Genomic DNA, 25,168 nt, shown 5'->3' with positions numbered 1-25,168 from the left:
TAAAACCTTTTTCCAAGTTCTCATCCAAATAGGTTTTGAGATGGGCAAGTTCATCCTGTGAAAGAGGATAAACATGACCGAACGGCAATTTGCTATTTGGGAGTAGATCAATGCTACAATCATAGTCTCGATGAGGAGGTAATGCTTGAGCATTTTTCTCAAGAAAAACCTCAGAAAGATCCTGATAACATAGTGGTGCAATCTCATCTGTCACCACAGACAGAATCTTCCCGGAAAACGGGAGGTTACACGTTTCCTCGCAATAACAAGAAGGGAAGGTCAAGGACCGTTTCTTCCAATCTATGGTTGGTTGGTGTGTGTGCAACCAGGGAAGTCCCAACACAATGGGAAAGTGGGCTGATGGTATTAAATCGAAGGTAGAAGTCTCCCTATGAGACTCGTTAATAGTGACTAGAAGTGCTTGTGTCTGATCGGTGATCGGACCAGAGGATAACGGAACACCGGTAATAAGACTTACTGAGACAGGTTTGAGTTTAGAAATAATAGGAATTTTATTTAAAGCAGCAAAACATATATCCATATAATTTCCACAAGATCCTCTGTCAATCATGGCCTTAGTAGTAATCCTGTTCTGCTCCCACTGTAATGTCAAAAAAACAAATGTAGGGGTTAGTGAATGAAGTTGTCAATCCTCCTAGGGAGACATGTGAACACTCACCCTTCTTTTTGTTGACTAGGGGACAGACGTTTATCTTGTGATCCGGGGATGCACAGTACAAGCAGAGATTTTCATTTCGTCTTTTTGCTTTTTCCATAGTTGATAGCGGTGGGCGTATGGTTCCTACCTCCATAGGAACGGCCAGACTCCGAGAGGAAACGGATAATGGCATTCCCATCTTTTCAGCCTTTCTTTCTCGTAGTCTTCTATCTATGGTAATACTGAGTTGTATTAATGCATCCAGGGTTTTTGGCAGATCCGCTCGGGCGAGCTCGTCCTTAACGGCTTCTGATAGGCCAAGCCTAAATTGGGTTTTCAGAGATGCATCATTCCATTCTGAATCAAGGGTCCATCTCTTGAACTCGGCGACAAAGTCTTCTACAGGCCTCCTTCCTTGTTTCAAGGATCTTAACTGAAGATCAGCAGTACTCTGCCTATTGGGGTCATCATATAGGCTAGTGAGCTCTGCCAGGAACAAGGCATAGGAGTTGAGAAGCTGGTCGTTTTTCTCAAAAAGAGAATCTGCCCAGGCTCGAGGAGCGCTTGATAGGTAAGAAATAATAGTACAAACCTTAATGTGATCAGTAAGGTAGGTACGAGGTTTTAGCAAAAAAAGTAACTCGCATGCGTTTTTAAATTCGCGAAATTTTTTGCGATCGCCTGTAAATACCAAAGGGGGATTTATCTTGGGTTCAGGGGACTGAGCAGAGGTAAGTTGTGTCAGTCTAATTACCTGCTGCGACAGAGCCTGATTGTCTTCTTTTAATTCAGCAAGTGTGTGTATGAACGCAGATACTTGCTGTTTTAATTGTGTCACCTGAGTGGTTATTTCTGCTGAATCCATTTTTTGGTTCGTTCAATCTGTAACGCTCCTGCGTTTCTTATATGGTGTGGATTTTCAGCTGCAGAAATAGTTCCACGTCAGTAGTCATGTAAGAGATATGCTGAGATACCATTCCCAACCTCAATGACTCATCATGTGTGGAAGGTCTTATTTCAGCCAGTAAATACACACAATTAGCAAGCTGGTTCCTAGAATGACTTTATGTATGTGGTAACACAATGATGAAGGTTGAGGGATAGGTTGAGTGGAGGTGGTAGGTGATAGACACTTGAAGGTGAGACAGTAGCAGATGGATGCAGGAAGGTTTAGCAATGTTGTATGGTAGCAGATGACAGAATAGCAGGTGGACATACAAAAGAGATCAACCCAGTGCAGAAAAGTAGCAGTAGTCTCAAGAGCTAGCAATCTAGTTTTGCAGATGTGATAAACAGTCTTTACTATGCAGAGCTAGATAGTGTAAGCTTAGTATAAGTTTATAGAGAATTCCCCTGCGGGGTACTTAGCACTATTAGCGATACAGCCGAAGGGTGGTTCAGGAGAGGAGGATGATCCAGTAGCGGGATACAGGGATCAGCTCGGCGAGGTTCCGTCAGCGAGGTAAGCTTGCAAGCATGGAAGCTTCAAGCAAGGTTAGCATCCAGGTAAGGGTGTTTGAACGAACACATGTGAGTGAGAACCGGCGCTTTAAATAGCCATCTAGTCCGGCGCTGGGTGATGAAAGCTCCAGTCTTAAAGGTGTATGCGCACCTTTCCAAAAGTAAATGGTGGGGCGCATACACTTGTGGAAAGTGTAATTTAGGGTACCAAAGGTACCGGAACATTACAGGAGGAATGCCATGATTTGCCCCAGTTATGAAGTTTCCTAGTCTTGCACCAGCCAAATAGGCTTTCCAACTGGTATACTTCGCAATACGTTGACTGCCACGTTTCCAAGACTGTAAGGATGGCCAAATCCAAAAGGACCTGTTCCACAAGACCTGGGATTCAACAGCCAAGCTTTTGTAGCCAGCACCCTGGAAGTAGAATGATTGACCAGCTCTTGAGAGAGAAGATCTGAACATTCCAGGAGGGCCCACAGAGGCTTATCAGGAGTCTAAGTCCAAGTACCACAACCTCCTTGGTAAATCCAGTAAGCGGAGGGCCATCGCAATATGCAACAGAGTTATTTGTGCATCAAGCATGCTTTCATTTACAAGACACTGTGCAGTTTAGAGGTCCAGTGTAAAAGCTATCACCAAACAGCCCAGAGTTTCAAGATGTGGATGGAAAGCTGAACTGCTTACTGCAACCAAGTGTCCTGTACTGAAAGGGAATCAGGACGCATCCCCTGCTCACAAACATCAGGGAAAGCCTTGCCTGTGCCAGGTTTAACGCATAGTGCAATCCAGAGACTGTGTCTGGGTCCAAGACCTTAGAAGCAAAGGATGTCCAGTTCTCTCCCTCCTCCTTCAAGGAGCAAAGCAACAGCCAGAGAAGTTAGAGACACTCTAGGGGGGAAACCTGCAGTCTGAGATTTCAAACAGTGCTGAGATCCTATGCAGAATTTGAGAAAGGGTGGCCTAAAAACACCTATCTAGATAAAAGAGAGAAGAGAGGTGTACCAAAGGGAGCAATGCAGGTCTCAGACAAAGAACATGGCCCCTGAGGACAGTGATCAGGGGTAGTAGCATCAAATCCTTTTAAAGACAGGCTACAGACATCTTCCAGGGACATTTGCTGACTGAGTTGGCTAGGCCCTCAGCCCCCATACCCCTGGAGCTGAAGATTTGTAGTGGGGATGCTAAGGGCTCCCTTCCTCAACATTAACCTCATGAGGGAAGTATCCCCCCCTTCAAAAGAGGTCTTTAGGGACAGGGTCAAACCTGCTGATTGGCCCTAGACCCATGTAACACCTTATAACTAACACAAATCAATGCACTAGGTACCAAGATGAGCACCCACACAGGCGCCAATAAGCGTACAGCAGTGTCCAGGTAATGAGTTAACAGATCCAGAAAGCTGCAGGGGAGGTAAGTTGCAGTGGCGATTTAACCGCTAGAAAAACTTGCTGGAAGAATATTGAGAATATAGTAAGATGACGTTCTTCACCCAATTGGCTATAGCTTATCTAAGGTCTGGTAAGCTGCAATAATTAACTTTTTATTTTTGAGCTTAGATACACTTTTAAGTAATGTTTGCTTGATAAAAAAAAAAAAAAAAACACTTCAGCTGGAAACTGGAAAATCTCAGCAAACAATTTCATTGACATTTCAAATGACAATTCCACTTCAATGAACCAGTAAACACTAAAGTGGTAGTGAACCACAACATGAAAATAAAAAAAAAATCACTTGCAAGGCAATGCCATAATGTGTTAGTATGCATCGCATATTAACACATTATGAAATACTTACCTTAAAATGAAGCCCTCCAGCACCACTGACAGGGTTTCCATCTTCACGGGGTCCTTCTTCCAGGTACGAGAGCGCCAGCTGTGTGAGTGGCCGGGGCCGCGATGACGTCATTCCCGTGCATGTGCAATAGTGACAGACAGTTATAGAAAAATAAAAAGTTAAAAACATGACCCCCCACCTCAGCTTCAGACAGTTTCTTCTTTATGCCATCATTTGAGTCTTCTCTGTTTTTAAGCTTCTCCAACTCTTTTTCTGCTCTCTCTTTTGCTTGACGAATGTTTTGAAGCAATTCTGTAGCTTCTGAACTGGCTTTTACTGCCTGAAATGACATTGAAAACAATATAACACAAAGCCACTAAAACTTTTCACACAGCATGGCAAGGCTAATGGACTGCTATGAAATTTTTATAGGAGTCAGTTCAAAACCCTAGTTGCTCAAAGATGTAATCCATTGGTTTTCAACCTCTGCTACCTGTAATGTGTGTGTAAGGGTTATAGTTCTTGAAATAGGCAATTCATTGTTTGGAAATGTTTCTACGAAAGCAAAGGGGTTGCTGAGATAAGCTAACTTAGTATTAATAAAAATCGCCATCCGCGAACACTCCTGCTGAGAGAGAAGAACGGTCAGCTGTTGTAAACACAGCTGAACATTCTTCTCTCTGGAATGATCACAGAATGCCTGTGATCCTTTTATGTAGGATCACAGGTCTCTGTAATCATTTCACAACCCCCGTCCCACAAGTTACAAACACGCCCCTAGGTACACATTTAACCCCTTGATCACTTACTGTGTTAACCCCTTCCCTGCCAGTGTCATTATTACAGTAACAGTGCATATTTTTAGCACTGATTACTGTAGTAATGTCACTGGTCCCCCCAAAAGTGTCAAAAATGTCTGTTAGGGGTCTGATCTGTCCGCCGCAATGTCGCAGTCCCGCTAAAAATCTCAGATCGCCAATACTAGCAAAAAAATAAATAAAAATGACATAAATCTTTCCCGTAGTTAGTAGGCGCAATAACTTTTGCGCAAACGAAACAAAATACGCTTATTGCGTTTTTTTTTTACCAAAAATATGTAGCAGAAAACAAATTGGCCTAAAATGTTAAAAAGATTTTTACTTTTTTTTTGGGAATGTTATATAGCAGAAAGTGAAAATTATTATTTTTTTTTTTTTTTCAGAATTGTCGCTCTTTTTTTAAAATAAAAATCGCACAGGTGATCAAATACCACCAAAAGAAAGCTCTATTTGTAGGGAAAAAAGGACATCAATTTTATCTGGGTACAGTGTCGCACGACTGCGCAATTGTCAGTTATAGTAACCCAGTGCCAAATCATAAAAAATGGCCTGGTCAATAAGGGGGCAAGTCCTTTCCGGTCCAGAAGTGGTTAAGAGGGCCCAGCCTTTTAGACTCATTTATTTAGGTTCTGTTCATAATACTAGGGCCCTTGATTGTATATGAGGGAGCATCCTTTTTCTGATATTTGTCTAAACTACATTGGTATTTCTGTACTTTGTTAAACTTTTGAATAAAAATGTATTTAAGGAAAAAAAGAGGCCTGTAAACCAAGTAAAATGTGCCGTTTTATACTGTAAATGCAGCTTCATCTCTGCATCTAGAATAAGATGCATTCTGTATGCTGATATATTACATTCAGCAAATGCACACACACAATATATTTTTTCCCTTTTGAAATAACTATGGTGCATTGGTGATAAAGAGGTCATGTGGTTAAGTTAAACGTGGGAAAAATTTTCCCTGCCAGAAAATACAGCTTTTCACCTTATTGTTCAAATCATGCCTCACCGTCTGCATTCCTTTTGTCTGTGCTTGCCTTGGGCAAGTGCTGGGAGCTGGGGACAGGTGCTCACTATCAAAACAGCCATCTCCTAGCTAGCTGCAGTGTCTGGGAGCTGTGCGCCATGGGGGGGTCACACAGTCTGACATCACAGCTATCATTACAGGGCACTGAGGAAGATGGAACACGCTATTATTCTTCTTCAGGGCCCCTTTCACACTGATCCATTTTTATGTGTTTTTGAGGTAAAAAAAAAGCGGAAGAAAAATGCATGAAAAAATGTATCCCTTTAAATCCTATGGAACTCTTTAGACCAGTACGCTGCTTTTTAAGAGTCCTGTAAGCTGCATCTTTAATGCACTTTTTGAAGGCACGTGAAAACATCTTCAATTGATTTCTATAGAAACTTCACAAAAATTGCACAAAAAAAGGCAACAGTGGTGCATTTTTGGTGTGTTTTTTGAGTCACGCCTAAGTTTCAAAAGTGTGTTATTGTAGTCAGGAGTCGAGAAAGGCGGCAAGAACCCATCACTTATTGTCAGTCTGATGCAAGCTTCCCTAACAATGCCTTGTACCTCTCAATAAGTATACTACCTTTGCTATAAGCTAAGTACCGCGGCTTACCTCTATGCAGCAACATATTTAACTTTCCAAAACTATTATATAAGGCTTTCTTTAGCACTGGGAACTGCAATTGACCGCTTGCAAGCTTTTGTGCTTATTTTTTGTCCACCTCTTGAATATGAATAAATCAGGATTCCTTACTGTCTAGGATCCTTGATTTCCATCATGAAATATTCAAAATGGGTGCCCTTACTTTTAGTATGAACATTGGTGATTTTCCACCTTTTCATTTACAAATAAAACCAATGTGCCTTTGGCAATATAGCTTATACCAAACTTCTGAAGAAGCGGTTTAATCACCGCGAAACATGTCAAGTGCTCAATTGGACATGGACCATCCTGCTAGTCTGTAGTAGGAACATCTTACTTTACTACCGACAACAGTTTATTGTTTATCAGTCCATGTCCCATTTATTAAGCAATATTATCATGGTTTTGTCTGTGAAAATGTTATGTATTTTTTCGTAATTTTTGACAAGATTTTAATAGTCTGTTTGTCTGTATTAATAAAGTTGTTCAATTTTATACCATTTTTTCTATGAATTGTGTGTATATTTAGTTTTACGGCACCATTAAAATCCCCCATGGCCCAATTGTTTCCTTTCATTGTTTGACACTCATGCAGTGTTGGCTCTCTGCTCCCGTGGTTTTGGTTGGGTGAGTCAGCGTCCCTCGCCCCATACTGGCAGGTTCCTTTGCCTCACTGCTTTGTGGTCAATCTATATGAAAGATTTTTTCCAAAGAACCCATCAAAAACATGGCAAATGCATATGCATTCATACAAAGGTTTTTTTATCGAGCAGTGTAAAGTGCCCATAAGGGCTAGTGAAGAGGCACCATATCGGGACAGTGAAGTCACAATCTTCACTTCACCAAACTGGAGAAAACTCTGCATTCATGAGAAAATATTATGTTTTCTCTGAAGGCAGCCATGCCTAACAAGCAAGCTCCTGTATTTGGTAAGCATCACAGTAGCTGCTTTGATGCACCTGGAATACTATTAGTGGATTTAAACTAAAAGTTCAGTTGGGCCTTAACATGCACTTCCAGTAAGTAGGCAACAGTCAATAGTCTGGGCAGCAAGCTTTAGATTTCACAGGACCTCTAAACACGAGTCACAAATTAAAACGAAGACAAAATAAATACAGCTAAAAAAGGGGGCAAATATAATGATTTTATAAGAATGCCTACACAGGACACATTTTGCCAGTAAGATTTTAGGAATAAATATTCAGATTCTTGCAAAAGCCCAGTTACGGTTGGTTCTATGTAGGCATGTGTTGGCTTCAGTCGAGTTAACAATGAGCTGAAAACTAAAATTGGCATAGGATTTTCAGTGCACTTTTTACACACATAAAGATGTCTTCCTAAGTCTCAGTGGGATAGGCACAAAAACTACTGCATGCTAAAATGGTATTGGGGTCACGGCAATTTATGCACAGGAAATTATGAAATTATGAAGTGATGAATGTAACAATTTCCCGCAAACTGACGTACCTGTACATCGGCTTGAAGAAGTGGTTGTACCAGGGTGATGCCTGCAGCTAGAGGCATCACCCTGGTACAGTTTTTTAGAGCCGGGAGACCCGAGCAACCAGCCGGCACGTCCACCGGCTGGTTAGAATCCCAAGCAAAGCTGGATGCAGCGTCCATCGGGTCTCCCATCAAGTAACCTGGAAGCGACGTCACTTTCGGTTTACTCGGCTGCCAACAGCGCCGATTTAAATAAAACTGTCAGTATTCAAAAATGCAGATTTTGATGTTTTGAATACCTTGTAGTGCAGTGGGGGGGGGGGGGGGGTCTGGGGTCTTTTTAAAGCGCCCCAATCCCCATGAGCTGGCGCACCACAGAAAACGCATACATAAGTCACGCCCGCAAATGTAAACCATGTTCAAATCACACGTTAGGTATCGCCGCGATCGTCAGTGAGAGCAATAATTCTAGCAAAATACCTCCTCTGTATCTCTAAACTGGAAACCGTTAAAAAATGTTAAAACGTCGCCTATGGAGATTTTTTATTGCCACAGTTTGTCGTCATTCCACAAGTGTGCGCAATTTTAAACCTTAACATGTTGGGTATCTATTTACTCTGAGTGACATAATCTTTCACAGTATACAAAAAAATTGGGCTAACTTTACCGTTTAGTTTTTTTTTTTTTTTTATTCCGTGAAGTGTATTTTTCCCCAAAATATTTCTAGCAAAAAATACAGATTTTAACTTGTAAACAACAAGTGTCAGAAATAGGCTTGGTCCTTAAGTAGTTAAAGGGCCTAAGGATTACATCAGATAAATAATGAAGCAAATGACTACATCCTTAAATCACTTGACCTCCAGAAGATTTACCCCCCTTCCTGGCCTGGTCATTTTTTGTGATACGGCACTGCGTAATTTTAACTGACAATTGTGCAACACTGTACCAAAAATAAATGTATGTCCTTTTTCCCCTCAAATAGAGCTTTCTTTTGGTATTATTTGATCACCTCTGCATTTTTCACTTTTTGCGCTAAAAACAAAAAAACCCGACAATGGATTTTTGTCTTACCGTAAAATCTTTTTCTCTGAGGTTCACTGACAGACTCAGCTTCAAGTCTTCAGACCATTGGGCTCATTCTCTCGCTCTCTAGGAGTAGGACTAGGCAGAAACCTTTTTGGTTACGCCCCTGGGGCAGTCTCAGAGGGTATACCATCACTTCCTGCTGTAGGACACCAAATTGTAACAAGCAGCGTCAGAAGAACAAATAACTCAACCCCAACAGAGGGGCGGGTGCTGTGTCTGTCAGTGAACCTCAGAGAAAAGGATTTTACGGTAAGACAAAAATCCAGTTTTCCCTTTCATTCACTGACAGACACAGCTTCAATTCCTCAGGCCATTGGGATGTCCCAAAGTAGTGTCAATATGAGGGGTGGGAAAAAACACAGCAAACGCAGAATTCCCAACAAGGCTAAACATAGCCAACCAGGTAACAACAGGAGCTCAACTAGGAACAACTGGAGCTCACCAACAGAAAAAAAAATTCACTCAACAAGCGGAAGCCTCTGCACCCGCAGCCTGCCAAACTTTGCGGCCAAACGCCGCATCCGAAGATGCAAGTACATCCACCTTATAAAATGTTGTGAATGTGTGTACAGACGACCACGTAGCCGCCTTGCACACCTGAACCACTGACGCCTGATGACGGAAGGCCCAGGAGGCACTAAGCGCCCTTGTAGAATGCGCTTTCACAGGGAAAGGAGGAACCTGACCCTTAATGGAGTAGGCCTGCACCACCGTCTGCCTGATTCATCATTACCCTTGATAAAGTCACGTTTGTTGTGATGCAATGCATCGGGAGGAGCCGGGTGATGTCACTTCCGGTTTTCGGCCGAAGACCGGAAGTATAGGATCGAGAGACGCTATACACCATCTGGGGACCCCGCGGTCGCCTACTTTACACTGAATACTGCATTTTTAAGTGGGAGTTACTATTTTTTTAATAAATATTTGACGTTCATATACTACACTATGGAGCCGTTTACTATCATTTCATGAGCAGAGTGTTGTTTGGGAGGATCCTTTCACCTGGTTAGAAGCTATCTGTTCCATGACTGATCTAATGGTCATCTCTGGGAAGGACCAATATAACCTCAAGCTTTATCTGACTGCGTGTTCATGATTTGCTGGCTTTTTGGGATTTTTCCCCCCACCTATTCCTCGGAAGACACCCACTCATTTATGCCTTGTATATTCTTACCTTGGACTGGACAATATACACTTTAATATATACATCTTTTTATTATTGCAGTTTTTTTTTCACTGGAAAAACTTTTTTGGGGGGATTTGACACATTCTTGTGCACTATGGACACTTTATGATACAATTTAGATTTGCTTATTAATTGATTTTATGCACATAATTTTATCATTGGATTCAGTATATATTATTTGCTGTGTATTTTTAGTGCTGATTTGTACATATATATATACATATATATATATATATATATACACACACACACACACACACACACACAATTTTTAGATTCTATATTGTATGTGGTGACACTGCAAAAATTGGCTGCTATTAAGTTTTGTTACACGGTCTTTTCAATTGTATTCACTCTCTTATTGGTTAGCGCATTGGTTTATTACTTTTACTTTTAATTTCATTAGGATGTTTCGGCTTATGACGTAGGGACGGTAGCACAATGTCTTCATTCAAATGAAACCCCGAGACAAAATTAGGAACGCCTGACAGGGTCGCAACACCACTTTGTCCCTATGAATCACTAAGTAAGGTGACCGACAGGACAACGCAGCCAACTCAGACACACGACGTGTGGAAGTAATAGCCACTAAGAAAGCCACCTTCTGCGACAGAGTGAGCAGAGGAATTTTTCGAATATTTTCAAAAGGAGGCTTTTGAAGCACCGACAGAAACAAACTCCTATGGAGGTACCAGGGATCGCACCAGAGGAGCCAGATGGTGAACCCCCTGCACAAAAGGTGTGAACCAAGGACTTCGCCGCGGAAATCTGGTCCTTGATGGTGCCCAGAGCCAAACGATAATTTACACCCAATTGTAGAAACTCCAACAGGCGACACACAGAAAAGGAGCGGGAAGAAAGCCCCCGCGACTCACACCAAGTAATGTACGCCTTCCAAACTCAATGATAGACCTCCCTGAAAGTAGATTTCCTAGCCTTCAAAAGCCAATGTATCACCTACTCCCACAGCCCTCTGTCTTTCAGCAAGTCACAAATAAAATCCGGCGCTTATCAGTTGGTGATGGTGAAGAATACAGTACCTGACTGATCCGGAGCTGCTGTAGGAGAACCCCTTGGGAGGGGGCCAACAGAAAAAAAGCCACAAAGTTAGAGAGAAAGCGCTGACAGGAGCAGGCTACTTGAAGTTGATGTCCACTAACAGTGCCCCACCAGTGAGCACTAGGAGACTGGTTTATAAAAATTCAAGTTTATTGTAAATCCAAAACAAAACAAAGTAAGCCAGATCTATAAAAAAGTTTCACTACTGCAATAATGCAGGGGGTAGGGTACCTTTAAGAAGGGGAAGCCTCCATCTGTCCTCCAAGATGGAGTCTGCACTGGAGCCACATGAAGTAACAGGCAGAAGGGTGTTCTCTCCGGTGAAGGAGAGGGAAGAGGGCGGTTGTCGAATGCCGCTTGATGGAGAAGCGGGGGCAATCTAGCCGAGTGACCGGGATGGATGTACAGTGCAGCGTGCCTCGGCCGTGGGACGCTGCAGTCCGGTCACTGTCCACCTGTTGCTGCGCTGGATGATGACGTCCTTCACCACGCTTGGGCTCCGGGCATCAGGGGATGGAGGAAGAAGAAGAGGCACGCGTCTGAGGTTGTCCTGTCGTTATAGCAACATGTTTCGCTCACATGAGCTTTGTCAAATCCACCTCAGAATCTGAGATAGCAGAAGAAACAGACAGGTGAAGGTGGGGGGCGCTTCTTGCCAGGTCTCCTTTGCAGGGCCATATCTACTTTGGCTACTAGCGACTGCAGGGCTGCCATCATGGCTGCCAGGGCAGACTGAGACCCAGAGGGTCCTGCAGCTTCCAGGAGTGGATCAGGTGGTGAAACGCGCTCCATGACCATGAGGGGTTAAACAGAATCGCGCTGCTCAGCAAAGAAAAACATTTAAAAAAAGAAAAATGGGAGGCCCCTATCCCCCTGTGCACCGCTGGGGCACCACAACAATCAGCGCACCCGTGACGCTATATACAGCAGAGGAAGGAATATATACTCCCAGAGACTCACCACCCTGTCTGCCACACTACAGGATGAGGAAACGCTGACCTGACACTAGAGGCCCCCAAAACTCAGCACTGCATCCGACAACAGCAAAATGGCTGCAAATGAAAGTCTATGGAGAAATCAAAAACATGGTCGCTGGACTACACAAACATGGCCGCCGAAGCCAGGAATACAAAGACTATGGCAAAATGGCGGCACCACGTGGCACTGCACGGGACCCTGGACTCCACTGGACCCCAGGGAAAAATTCAGACCCCAGGAGGGGACCAACCCGCAGCTCCCAGGTATGGACACCCCCTAGAGCGGGCCGACAGCGGCAGCGCCCACCGTTCCCCTAGCCAGCATAATGCAGCCCCTCAAACCAATTTCACCCATGCCCCCAAAAAGGGGCTGGGGGGGAATAGGGGACAGATGAGGGTACAAACTTAAGGGGGAACCCCGCAAAGGAGAAGGGGAAACACATGGGGGGAGGAAGGACACAGAAGGGACCTACCATCCCAAGGGGGGACCCGCGACCACCCCAGCAAGGGGGAAACTACTCACCATGCCACGGTCACCAGGCGGGCGCCACTCCCAGCAGACCACCGCACCATCTTAGAATGGGGGTCCTGCGGCCTGAGGTACGCTGCGACTTTGGTTGTGACTGTTGTCGTGACCAGGGCTATGCGACCTTGCAAGGTGTTTCACTCGCCGGTCAACCCCTGTCATGTGGGGCTTTGTCGCGGCCAACCTATTGCAGAGCAAATAGTTGGGTCATGCTCGTAGGACAGACTGGGAAGACCGTAAGGATCTAGGATATCCAGTGCGTCACCCAGTCAGACAGTTGATTGTGGTTCACACAGGAACAAAAATAATAAAGAAAAAGTAAAAAAATTCCATTTAAATAGGGAAAAATGCCAGGACCACAGATCCCAGCAGACAGCCAGGTCATTACTCCTGACTAGGCAGAAAAAACTGGTGTCCTACAGCAGGAAGTGATGGTATACCCTCTGGGACTGCCCCAGGGGCGTAACCAAAAAGGGTTCCGCCTAGTCCTACTCCTAGAGAGCGAGAGCATAAGCCCAATGGTCTGAAGAATTGAAGCAGTCTCTGTCAGTGAACAGAAAACGTTTTTTTTACTTTCTGCTTTAAAAACATACCTTTGCAGAGACACAGGATCCATGCCTTCCCTCCTGACAGGACCGCGATCTGCCTTGTTTACATAAGCAAATATATATATATATATGTGTGTATGTATGTATATATACACACATATATATATATATATACACACACACACACACACACACACTTGCTCCTTAAGTGGAACTTCACTCTCTCAAAGAACACTGACTAATTTTAATTTCCAATGCTGCTAGCCTTAAATACATTGACCGTAATGCATATTTACTTGTTTTAAACTCTATTTTTTTACATTTCTGTAGTTACTTCCTGGTTTAGGAAATTTATGTGATACATCCCAGGAGGCTTCAGGAGGGGTTTTCTCGGCTAAATACACCCCCCTGCATACACGCCTTCAATAAGGGCAGGTGGATTACAGAAGGCAAGTGCTACAGGAGTCATTTGCCAGTACAGAAGATGGCCAAAGCCAGACATGCTGGGGGGTGGTTTTCAAAGTGATTCTCAACAAAATAAAGCAAAGAGACATGGATGGATGGAAGAGTTTGTTTGAATATCAAAAATGAATTAAAAAGTGTTTTTGGTTTGTGTTGCTCAGATGCATTGTAGTTCTGCTTTAAGTATGCCAACTACCTTTGTGAGTTTATCCTGCAGCTCCTGAATCTTGTTCTGTTGTTCAGCATTGATCTAGAAGATAGAAGGCGAGTTGCGTTAATGATTGAATCACAAATACGGAGAAGCAATTAAGCTAACTTTGTGCGCTGAGAGCTGGCAACAGGCAGCGCCGGCAGAAAGTTACTATGAAATTCAAAGTTCTTAAAATGCACTTTGGAAAGCCCATTTCCAACTCATAGTACACACTACGTAAAAGTGTTTTGACATCCAATAAAGAGAAATTACCACAATGCAATGTGGGGTGTGCTTAAGTGCTACTTTCTCAAAAGGTAAAACATGCCATCTGCCTGGCACCATTAGGTAGATGTTGCTTAATATCAAAGCTTAAGCACAGTTTTTATATCTTATTCTAAAAAATAGGTAATCATTAAACCTAGGAGGACCAAAGAAACAAAAAAAGCCCCTTATGAAAAAAAAAAAAAAAGAGAAACTGTATGGATTATTGGCAAGATAAAAAGAAATGTGTCCATAAGGTAATTGTAATCCTAAACTTAACTCTAGGCATAGTTCACCCTCCTAACTAGTTACTGACTTAATGGGGGAAAAAAACCTAATTTAAAAAGTCCAAAATAATCACCAAAATCCATAGTCACATGACCTACCAGGTCATGAGTCTTCCATGTTTTTCAGAGTACTTCTTTAGGTGTCCGTGTCACTGCCTGGGTGAAATGGACATGTCCTAATGCTGTCCAGTGGCGGGTGATCTTACGATTCAGAAGAAAGCAGCAATGTAATGACATCACAAAGAGATGACCAATGAGCACAGAGATAGAATACAGTACCGGATCCACCGGTTGTGACTCCTGGAACTGGCACCAGCATAGGACATATACAGCCGACATAATGAATATAAAAAGAGTTTTACAAAATAATATACATTACGAACTTCAAAGTTCTCACACTGCGCTTTGTAAACCCTATTTCCAATTCACAATACACACTACATCTCACAAAGCATTCAAAGTGTTTTGGCATCCAATAAAGAGGTGACCACAATGCAACGTGGGATGAATATACAGCATACAATAAGAATACAAAAAGTTTCACTAAATATTTATATTTGTAATAACTGCTAAATGTGTGAGAGATGGGTGGAAGGGTATGAGTGATAGAAAAACAAAAGTTGGACTTTAAGAAGAGCACCCGTATATTCTGATCCTTTCTTTTATTAAACAAATCTAAATCTATAACCGAAGAAAATAAAAACAAACCTTCTCAAGCTTTGAATGCAGTTCACCTACTTCAGCTTTACCATGATCTTTTGCCTGCAAAATAAACCACAAGTGTCAATGAAAAGACACAAGATACATACTTTTCCAGTATGCAGGTCATTATTGGTAACATTTTGCTTCTGTATTTAATATCAAAAAATGGATTTAACATCGCGTACGAAAAAAAAAAAAAAAAGGGATTTTTTACTTACCGTAAAATCCATTTCTCTAATGTTCATTGACAGACACAGCTCCTGATTTTCTTAACCATTGGGTTATACTGCCCCCTACAGGAGTAGGAAACTAGGCAGGAAAAAAAAAAAAGTATGGCTATGCCTATGGGTAGTCCCAGGGGGTATACTCCCTCTCTCTGCTATAGGTCCGCAGTTTTGTTGCATTTTTTGGAAGGAGCCTTCCATCAGTCTCAGGACTTTTATGCAGAAGCGAAGAGTTAGGCAACTCCTGAAATATAGTGTACAAATCTGGAGTAGTGAATTTGAAGTTTCAAATAAGACAGGAAAACTCTAGCTTGAGCTGCCCCTAGAACGCCAAGACATTCCAACCCAAGTGTTGGTTCCAGCACTGACTAATGAAGGTCAGTACTTTTCTATATGGTCTGCAAGCACCTGTTCTTGTCTTGAATTTTCCCACAGAAGGGGGTTGTCTAAATATACCACAATGGAGATGCCCTTGCAGCGCAGCCAGGCTAGCACAGGGGCCAGCACCTTGGTGATAACAAGAGGTACAGAAGACAAGCTGAATAGCAGGTCCATATACTGAAAATACAGAAACCAAAGCAAAATGAAAGAAATGCTGGAAATGCTGGTGTGCTGGAAAGATGGGGTACATGTTCCTGATGTCTACAGAAGCTATAAAGTCTCCCTGATGAATAGAGGATATAACAGACTTGGTAAATTCCATATGGAATTTCTGAGCTCTAATGTAGACATTTATAGCCTTACAATATTTAACAGGAAACATAGCCATAATGATGACAAATCATATCTACATAAGAAAATGGAAGAGACAAAGAGCTTGTTAGGGTTCTATTGGTCTCCATAAATAAGGACTGCAAACAGTCGGTACACCAGAAAGGTCTTGGCAGCCCTAAGAGCCTAGACTGTGGACAGCACTTGTAGAGCTACATGCTGAACCTCAGGTTTAAAAGTAGGGTGCATAGCATAAATGATGGCCAATACCATATCGGAAGAGAGATATCAGAACATCCTTTTGTGTAGTTTCATGCGTTAACCACTTATTTTGACTGCAAAAAAAAAAAAAAAACATCCTGTATAAGACCAAAAAGGGGGCCACACCGGATGGGGCTATGAACGACTCAAAAACTCTAGCAGAGGGTAAAATTTAAGGCCCTCAGTATCTGGCACCTAAGGAGGCACACTGCAGGCAGCCCAGGAACCGTTAGTGGAGTGTGAGCTGGAGGTTAACTGGTACAGCGGGATTGGCCCCCTATGTCTAGGATCAGACATCAGATCAGACATAGCCCAATGTACCAGGCTAGGCTTCATAAACACACAAACCCATCTGCTGGGTGGCGGGAGAAGGGTTAGGTGGCCGAAGGATTCCACATGTCACTTGCACTCCAAAGCAGCATGGGGGAAGTGCTTTCTAAATACTAAATGGTGGAAAAGAGAGCATGGAGCATGAGTGGAACATTCAACCCAGTGGATGATGTCAGCACTCAATCTTTCCCATTCAATGTCACCAAAAATATATAACAAAATGCAGGAATGTTAATGCCTGCAAAAGATTACATTCTAGAGGAAACAGGGTCTGACATAAGGAGTACTTTGTACAAAGGACCAGACACATTATTATACTTAAAAGCAAAATTTTGTAATAACGCTGCAGGAACCAGTGACAAAATTAGGTTATGTGCAAAGGCAGAAAGGGTTCATTTGGAGGCAGATGCTGATTAAAAAGAAACCACACAAAAATAAATAAATAAAAGGAAAGGAAAGGAAATAAAAAAAATGTAGTGTAGGTGCAGGTTAAAAGACAATGTAGTTGAGTAAAGGATTTAAAATGAACATGGCAAAAAAAAACACACAATAACAAATTTATAATTTCTTTGAAAATTATTGAACTGAACCTGAACCAGGATGCATTACCAGTGCTGTAATTTGTATATCTGTGGTAATATTGTACACAGGGCCTCAATTTCTCCCAAGCGTAATGACCCTTTTTTTTCTCACCAAGAAGACTGAGCCCTGTCCCTCTTGGAACAAAATTTTGCTCTCTATCATTTACACATTTGAAGCCAGAACCTCAATTGGTATTAGAGGGTCTGGCAAGTGGCCACACATAGTTGCAGTGATTTTTTTAACATGCCACAGGACGTGCAAGGAAGCATTCCTGGTGCACTGCTGTCCTGGTGACTGTCATACAGTGCTGGCATATCAATCTCTTGGCTATATTTCTAGTGTACAAGGGTTTGTGGGGTTTTAACCTTGCTTTCTTACTATGGATTTTGTCTCAAGAAAGACAGGCTGTGCCCTGCCAAACCTTTAATTTGAATAAAAACCGCTTTTGAATACAATCTCTTTTGCAATGTCCTGTGGTGCATCTATTTATGGATCATGTTATCGACACTGAACACTGGAAATTTTTAAATTGAATTATAGGATAGTTTATTTATGATTAAAGATATGCTGCTTATTATTTTTAGTTCATATGTTAAAAAAGGGATCTTTGACTTACCGTAAAATCCATTTCTCTGATGTTCATTGACGGACACAGCTCCTTATCTTCTTGACCATTGGGTTATACTGCCTCCTACAGGAGCAGGACACTAGGCAGGAAAGAGCTTGACTACGCCTATGGGGCAGTCCCAGGGAGTATACTCCCACTCACAGCTATAGGTACTGAGTGTCTGAAGAAAGTCAACCCCACAGAGGGGTGGGTGCTGTGTCCATAGTTAGTGAGGTTGAAATAAGACATCAGTCCATCCAGTTCAACACATAATGTGTGCGTGTGTGTGTGTTTGCTGCTAACCGTACATTGTATACCCCTGTATGTTGTGGTCTTTAAGGTGCCCATCTAATAGTTTTTTTAAACCATCAATGCTCCCTGCTGATACCACTGCTTGAAGAACCCCTCACGTAGTCTAAGGTTAAACCTTTTTTCTTCTAGTTTTAGTGAGAGGCCCCCGTGTCTTATTGAATTCCCTTACTCTGAAAAGTTTGTTCCTTATGCTAGGGTCATCACCAGTACAGTATTTGTACATTGATATCATATCCCCTCTCAAGTGTCTCTTCTCCAATCATTAGTAACAGGAGTCATCCCGGAAGATTGGAAATTGGCAAATGTCGTGCCCATTCACAAGAAAGGTAGTAGGGAGGAATCGAGCAACTATAGACCAGTGAGTCTGACATCAATAGTAGGCAAATTAATGGAAACCCTATTAAAGGATAGGATTGTGGAACATCTTAAATCCCATGGATTGCAAGATGAAAAACAACATGGGTTTACTTCAGGGAGATCATGTCAAACAAATCTTATAGATTTTTTTGACTGGGTGACTAAAATAATAGACGGTGGAGGTGCAGTAGACATTGCATATCTAGATTTTAGTAAGGCTTTTGACACTGTCCCACATAGAAGACTTATCAATAAACTGCAGTCATTGAGCATGGACTCCCATATTGTTGAGTGGATTAGGCAGTGGCTGAGTGACAGACAACAGAGGGTTGTGGTCAATGGAGAACATTCAGAACAAGGTCATGTTACCAGTGGGGTACCTCAGGGATCTGTACTGGGACCAATTTTGTTTAATATCTTCATAAGTGATATTGCAAAAGGCCTCGATGGTAAGGTTTGTCTTTTTGCATACAAAGATATGTAACAGGGTTGATGTTCCTGGAGGGAAACGCCAAATGGAAAAGGATTTAGGAAAACTAGAAGAATGGTCAGAACTCTGGCAACTGAAATTTAATGTGGATAAGTGCAAGATAATGCACCTTTGACGTAAAAACCCAAGGGCAGAATATAGAATATTTGACACAGTCCTGACCTCAGTATCTGAGGAAAGGGATTTAGGAGTAATTATTTCAGAAGACTTAAAGGTGGGAAGACAATGTAATAGAGCAGCACGAAATGCCAGCAGAATGCTTGGATGTATAGGGAGAGGTATAAGCAGTAGAAAGAGAGAAGTGCTTATGCCGCTGTACAGAACACTGGTGAGACCTCACTTGGAGTATTGTGCGCAGTACTGGAGGCCATATCTCCAGAAGGATATAGATACTCTAGAGAGAGTTCAGAGAAGAGCTACTAAACTAGTACATGGATTGCAGGAAAAAACTTACCAGGAAAGGTTAAAGGACCTTAACATGTATAGCTTGGAAGAAAGAAGAGACAGAGGGGATATGATAGAAACTTTTAAATACATAAAGGGAATCAACTCGGTAAAGGAGGAGAGCATATTTAAAAGAAGAAAAACTACCACAAGAGGACACAGTTTTAAATTAGAGGGGCAAAGGTTTCAAAGTAATATGAGGAAGTATTACTTTACTGAGAGAGTAGTGGATGCATGGAATAACCTTCCTGCAGAAGTGGTAGCTGCAAATACAGTGAAGGAGTTTAAGCATGCATGGGATAGGCATAAGGCTATCCTTCATATAAGATAGGGCCAGGGACTATTCATAGGATTCAGATATATTGGGCAGACTAGATGGGCCAAATGGTTCTTATCTGCCGACACATTCTATGTTTCTATGTTTCTAATAAGTTCAATGCTTGTAGTCTTTCCTCATAGCTGATGTCCTCCATTCCCCTAATTATCTTTGTTGCCCTTCTCTGTACTCTCTCCAGTTCTAGCACATCCTTTCTGAGAGCCGGTGCCCAGAAATGGACAGCATATTCAAGATGTGGTCGGACTAGAGTCTTGTAGAGGGGGGGAAATCTCTTTATTTCTGGAGTAAATCCCCTTTTTTATACATGCCAGTATTCTGTTGGCTTTGATTTCAGCGGCTTGGCATTGCATGCCACTGCCAAGCCTGTTGTCCACTAGGACCCCCAGGTCCTTTACCATCTTAGATTCACCCAGAGGTTCCCCCTAGTGAGTAACTTGCGTTCGTATTTCTGACACCCAAATGCATTACCTTACATTTTTCAACATTAAACCTCATCTGCCATGTTGTTGCACACCCCATTTTTTTGTTCAGGTCTGCTTGTAAGGTTTCCACATCCTGCAAAGAAGATATTGGCCTGCTTAGCTTAGCATTGTCCACAAATACCGAGATTGTGCTGGATATCCCATCCTCTAGGTCGTTTATGAATAAATTAAACAGGATTGGTCCCAGGACAGATCCTTGGGGGACCCCACGTTCCACATCTGCCCAATCCGAATACTCCCCATTTATCACCACCCTCTGGACTTTCCCCCGGAGCCAGTTCTCTATCCAGATACTCACCCTATGGTCCATACCTACATGTCCGTCAATTAACTTTAGAGAAATGGATTTTACAGTAAGTCAAAAATCCCATTTTCCCTTTCCTCATTGACGGACACAGCTCCTTATCTTCTAGAGTAGACCATTGGGCGTCCCAAAGCAGTGTCAAACATGAGGGGTGGGAACAGCAAGAAAAAATTCCCAAGGCTTAACCGTAGCCAACCATGTAACATGGAGCTCAACCATTAACAACTGGAGCTTACTTGAAAAAAAACAATACACCCTAAAAGAGGACCAGGTCCTCCATACAGCAGCCTGCAAAACCTAGCGGCCAAAAGAAGCATTCGCCGATGCCAACACATCCACCTTTCTGAAAGTGTGCACAGACGACCAGGTGGCAGCCTTGCAAACCTGCATCACTGATGCCTGATGACGGAAGGCCCAGGAGGCACTAAGCGCCCAAGTAGATTGCACCTTAACAGGGAAAGGAGAAGCCTGAACCCTAATTGAATAAGCCTAAATCACTATGTCTGATCCATTTGGAAATGGTCGCAGCAGAAGCGGCTGACCCCTTCTGAGGTCCATCCATCCGTGAGTACAAACAGTGAGTCTGACTTAACAAAAGACTCCGTAGCTGCCAGGTACACCCTGATTGCCTGAACCACATCCAGGGAATGTAAGGCAATTTCCTGAGGATGTTTAGGCCTAGGACATAGGAAAGGCAACACGTCGTCTTCATTCAAATGGAAATCAGAGACGACGTTTGGAGGGAATGACGGACATGGACAAAGAACCATCTTATCTCTGTGAACCACCAGGTAAGGTGAACGACAAGACAATGCTGCCAGCTCCGACACCCTGCGCATAGCAGCAATAGCCTCAAAAAAAGGCCACTTTCTGGGACAACGTAAGCAGGAGAACCTCCCGAATATTTCCGAAGGGAGGTTACTGGATAACTGACAGCTAAATTGAGGTCCCACGGCGGCAATGGAGACCGCACTGGAGGAGCAAAGTGTCGAACTCCCTGGAAAAGTGTACACACCAAGGAATGTGTGGCCAATGGACCTTGAAAGAAAAACCGCCAAGACCGAAACCTGGCCCTTGATGGTACTCAAGGCCAGGCGTTCCTTAACCCCTCTCATTGGAGGAAAGTCAAGATCCGAGCCACCGAAAAGGAACGAGGGAGAACTCCAAATAACTCACACCACGCAATGTACATCTTCCAAGTATGATGGTAGATCTTCCTAGAGGTAGATTTTCTAGCCTTTACAGTGTAGGAATCACAAATTCAGACAAACCTCCATCCTTCAGCACCTGGCTGTCAACAGCCAAGTCATTAAAGTCAGCAACTGTAAAGCAGGATGGAAGATTGGCTCTTGGGACAGCATATCTTCCGAGAGGAAGTCTCCAAGGAGCATCGGTGACCAGCCGTACTGGATCGGCATACCAGGACCGGCGAGGCCAGTCTGGAGCCGCTAGAATGACCAGAATCCCTTCTGCCTCGATCCTGCACAGAAGTCTTGGCAGAAGTTTGAGAGGGAGGAAGGCGTAAATCAGACAATACTGACTCCAAGGAGCCACTAATGCGTCTGTGGAGTCGACCAGAGAATCCCAAGACCGTGCAACAAACCTCTCTACCTTCCTTGGAATGAGTACAGCAGAGTCGGCTTGAACGAATGGGTCTGCCCTCCTTAGAATGCTGGCTACTTCCTGAGCCGCCAGGACACTTCTTGTGCCCCCTTGGTGATTGACATAGACCATGGCCGTGGCATTGTCCGATTTAATTTGTACCAGATACCCCTGAAGACGAAATTTCTAATGATCCAGACAAAGTCTGATCGCTCTGAGTTCCAGTATATTAATCTGCAGTCTGGAATCTTACAGAGTCCAGACCCCCTGAGCACAATCTGTGCCAAGGATGCCTGCCCACCCAGACAGGCTGGCACCCATGGTGACAACCGTCCAGTGCAGGGGAAGAAGGATTTTCCCTGTGAAGTGCCGGAGAACTAAGCCACCTCTAGAGACCATGGATTCTTGTCCCATTTCACCAGAATCTCTTTTTGCAGAAATCTCGTGTGGAACTGAAACAGAACCACCTCAAAAGGTAGACACCATCAGGCCCAGCACCCGCATAAAAACCCGGAGGGATGACTGTCTGCTGGACAACAGAAGCTGAATTGCATCCTGCAAGGTCTGGAGTTTTCCAGAGAAAAAAACCCTCTGTCTGAGGCCAATTCCAGAGTCAGACCCAGATAGTCCAGTTTTGTGGACAGAACCAGAACAAACTTCTGAAGGTTCAGAAACCAACTGAGCTCCCTCAGAGTTCGCAGAGTAATTCCCTAAGTTGTTCATGAGAGCAGTTGGAGGCTCCACTTTGCAGAAGATTGTCCAAGTACTGTGATCCCCTGCTGACACAACAATGCTAGCACCGGGCCAACACTTTTGTGAAGACCTGATGAGCAGATACGAGACCAAGGGGTAACACCACAAACTGATAATGCTCCTCGCCCATGGCAAAGCGGAGGAAATCCCCCCGATGTAGGGACTCCACTACAGTGCAAATGGACTCCATTCAGAACTTCTGTACCTGCAAAAAGCAGTTTAGTGCCTTGAGGTTGAGAAATGGACGTACCTTGCCTTCCTTCCTGGGAACTGTAAAGAGGTTTGAGTAAAACCCCTGAAAACGTTCTAAAGTAAGAACTGGAACAATCACCCCTTGAAGTAACAAGTCTTGCACTGCCCCAAACATACCCCGTAAGCGATCTGGGGCTAAGTGCAGGTTGAAAGGGAAGAACCTTTTCGGAGGATAAGACCGAAACTCGATCTTGTTGCCGTAATGAATGACTTTGTGGACCCACTTGCCTGTAGCAGGGAGGACCATGGATCTGGAAAGCAGAGAAGATGTCCCCCTATCCCAGATACAGGTGAGGGCATTCCTTCATGTAGAGGAAGCCTTGTCTGCAGGTCAGTAAAAGCCCGCTAGTGGCTTGCCAGACCAGGTCCTCTTGGAACCTCCATCGGAGGCCCTGAAAGGCTTTGATCCCTTGGCTTGAGACCCTGAGGAATGAAAAGGCCTCTTATGGGGGCGTGGTTGCCGCGTAGCCGCATGGACGCTTGAGCTCGCAGCTCCGACAGCCCTGAGAGAACATCCATCATCATCGGCGCCCTAACTCAGCACATCGAGCCGCCACTTACCTCCGCTGAACCCGCATCACTCCCTGCCTTTGCTGTCATGGCGAGGAAGAAAAAAGACGGAGGCCAACCGCGGCAATTGCAGCATTTCTTCATGGTCCAGGACAAGCATAGGGGACAAGATGGCGCCGGCGGCAACTCCCCGGCCTCTTCTAGCGGGACGCCCGGCTCGCAGCACGGATCTTCACCTCCAGCTCCCCAGAAGGCTGGGCATCCCCGCTCTCCTTCCGCATCGACCCCGCTGTCCAGGAGCCCAGCAAAAAGCAGGCCCAGGATGACTGAAGGTACAGCATCTGCGGTGGTAAGCCCGGGAGACTCCTCGTCCCTGAACTCCACTAGGGAGCTCACTGTCAACTTTGACACGTTCCCTGTAAGTGATCACCCGGTCTCAGAAGCCAGATTGAAAGACATGATGATGTCCTTCCATGCATCCATGCACGCGGACCTCATGGAATGTGTGGGATCCTTCAAGGTAGAAGTTAAGGCCCTGGGGGGACGGATGGACAAGGTGGAGTTTAAGATGGGGGAGTTCGCAGCCTCCCATAACGAACTCATTGACGCCCATTATTGTCATGAGGAGGAACTGGATAGACTTAAGAGTAAAATAGCAGACATGGAGGACCGCTCGCAACGTAACAACGTCAAGATTCGGGGGGTGCCTGAATCGGTCCAAGTGGGAGATCTAGAGCAATACGCCCGTAACCTGCTACATGCGGTCCTCCCATCTATCCCCTCCACGGAGCTGGTGATCGATCGTATCCACCGCCTCCCTAAGCCATCTCACCTTTCAGCTGACATCCCAAGGGACGTGATCATGAGAGTGCACTTCTTTCATGTAAAAGATCGGCTAATGGCGGAGTTCAGGAAGATGTCCCCTATACCAGAGAAATATGCCCGGATCCAGCTCTTCGCTGATCTATCTCAGCACACCTTACAAAAGAGGAGAAACCTCCAACCGCTCACCAAAGCGCTTAGAAACCACGCCATCACATATAAATGGGGGTTCCCGGTCAAGCTTACAGTAACATACAATAACAAGTCATTTGTTGTTACATCATTGCAGGAAGGCTTGGATCTCCTACGTACATGGGGCATCCTCCTGAATCAGGACTCAGTCCATTCTGCACCCTCTACCCAGGTTTCCCCTATTCAGGCGGACTGGCAAACGGTTTCCTACGGAAAAAAGGGTAAAAAAGCTCCCTCGAGCTCGCCACCCATTAGCAACCCTCACTAATTCTCTCGGAGCGTCTGGCTACTCAGACCATTGGTGCTTTCATCCCCTCCACCAAGATCTGCAGCACGACTGCTTTCGAGCTTACGCTCTCCTTTTTACTGACTGTGTTTCTGTTTCTTACCCGTGTTTTTGTTTCCTTAACCTTCCCCGCTCCCGATACCATCCCTGGTCAGCTCACCTTCTGGATGCCCAGGACCTGGACTCACCGCCTTGATCCTTCGTGCACCACT

General features: G+C 44.0%; 1 protein-coding gene across 5 annotated transcripts in view; it reads right to left on the bottom strand.

Annotated features, from left to right (window-relative positions):
* CIT (citron rho-interacting serine/threonine kinase) overlaps positions 1–25,168 on the bottom strand; it is a 429,539-nt gene that overhangs the window by 262,090 nt on the left and 142,281 nt on the right. For all 5 annotated transcript variants that reach the window (XM_082258872.1, XM_082258873.1, XM_082258874.1 and 2 more), the window contains 3 exons: positions 15,105–15,158; positions 13,852–13,905; positions 4,095–4,235 (listed from right to left, as the gene is read on the bottom strand). In XM_082258872.1, the coding sequence (XP_082114998.1) occupies positions 4,095–4,235; positions 13,852–13,905; positions 15,105–15,158 (249 nt within the window). The remainder of the gene's footprint in view (positions 1–4,094; positions 4,236–13,851; positions 13,906–15,104; positions 15,159–25,168) is intronic.

This window comes from Pelophylax lessonae (genome assembly GCF_965119305.1).
Source record: "Pelophylax lessonae genome assembly, chromosome: 1".
Taxonomy (NCBI): Eukaryota; Metazoa; Chordata; class Amphibia; order Anura; family Ranidae; genus Pelophylax; species Pelophylax lessonae.
Note: the sequence above shows the minus strand (reverse complement) of the source record. Positions and strands in the feature narration are given on the sequence as shown.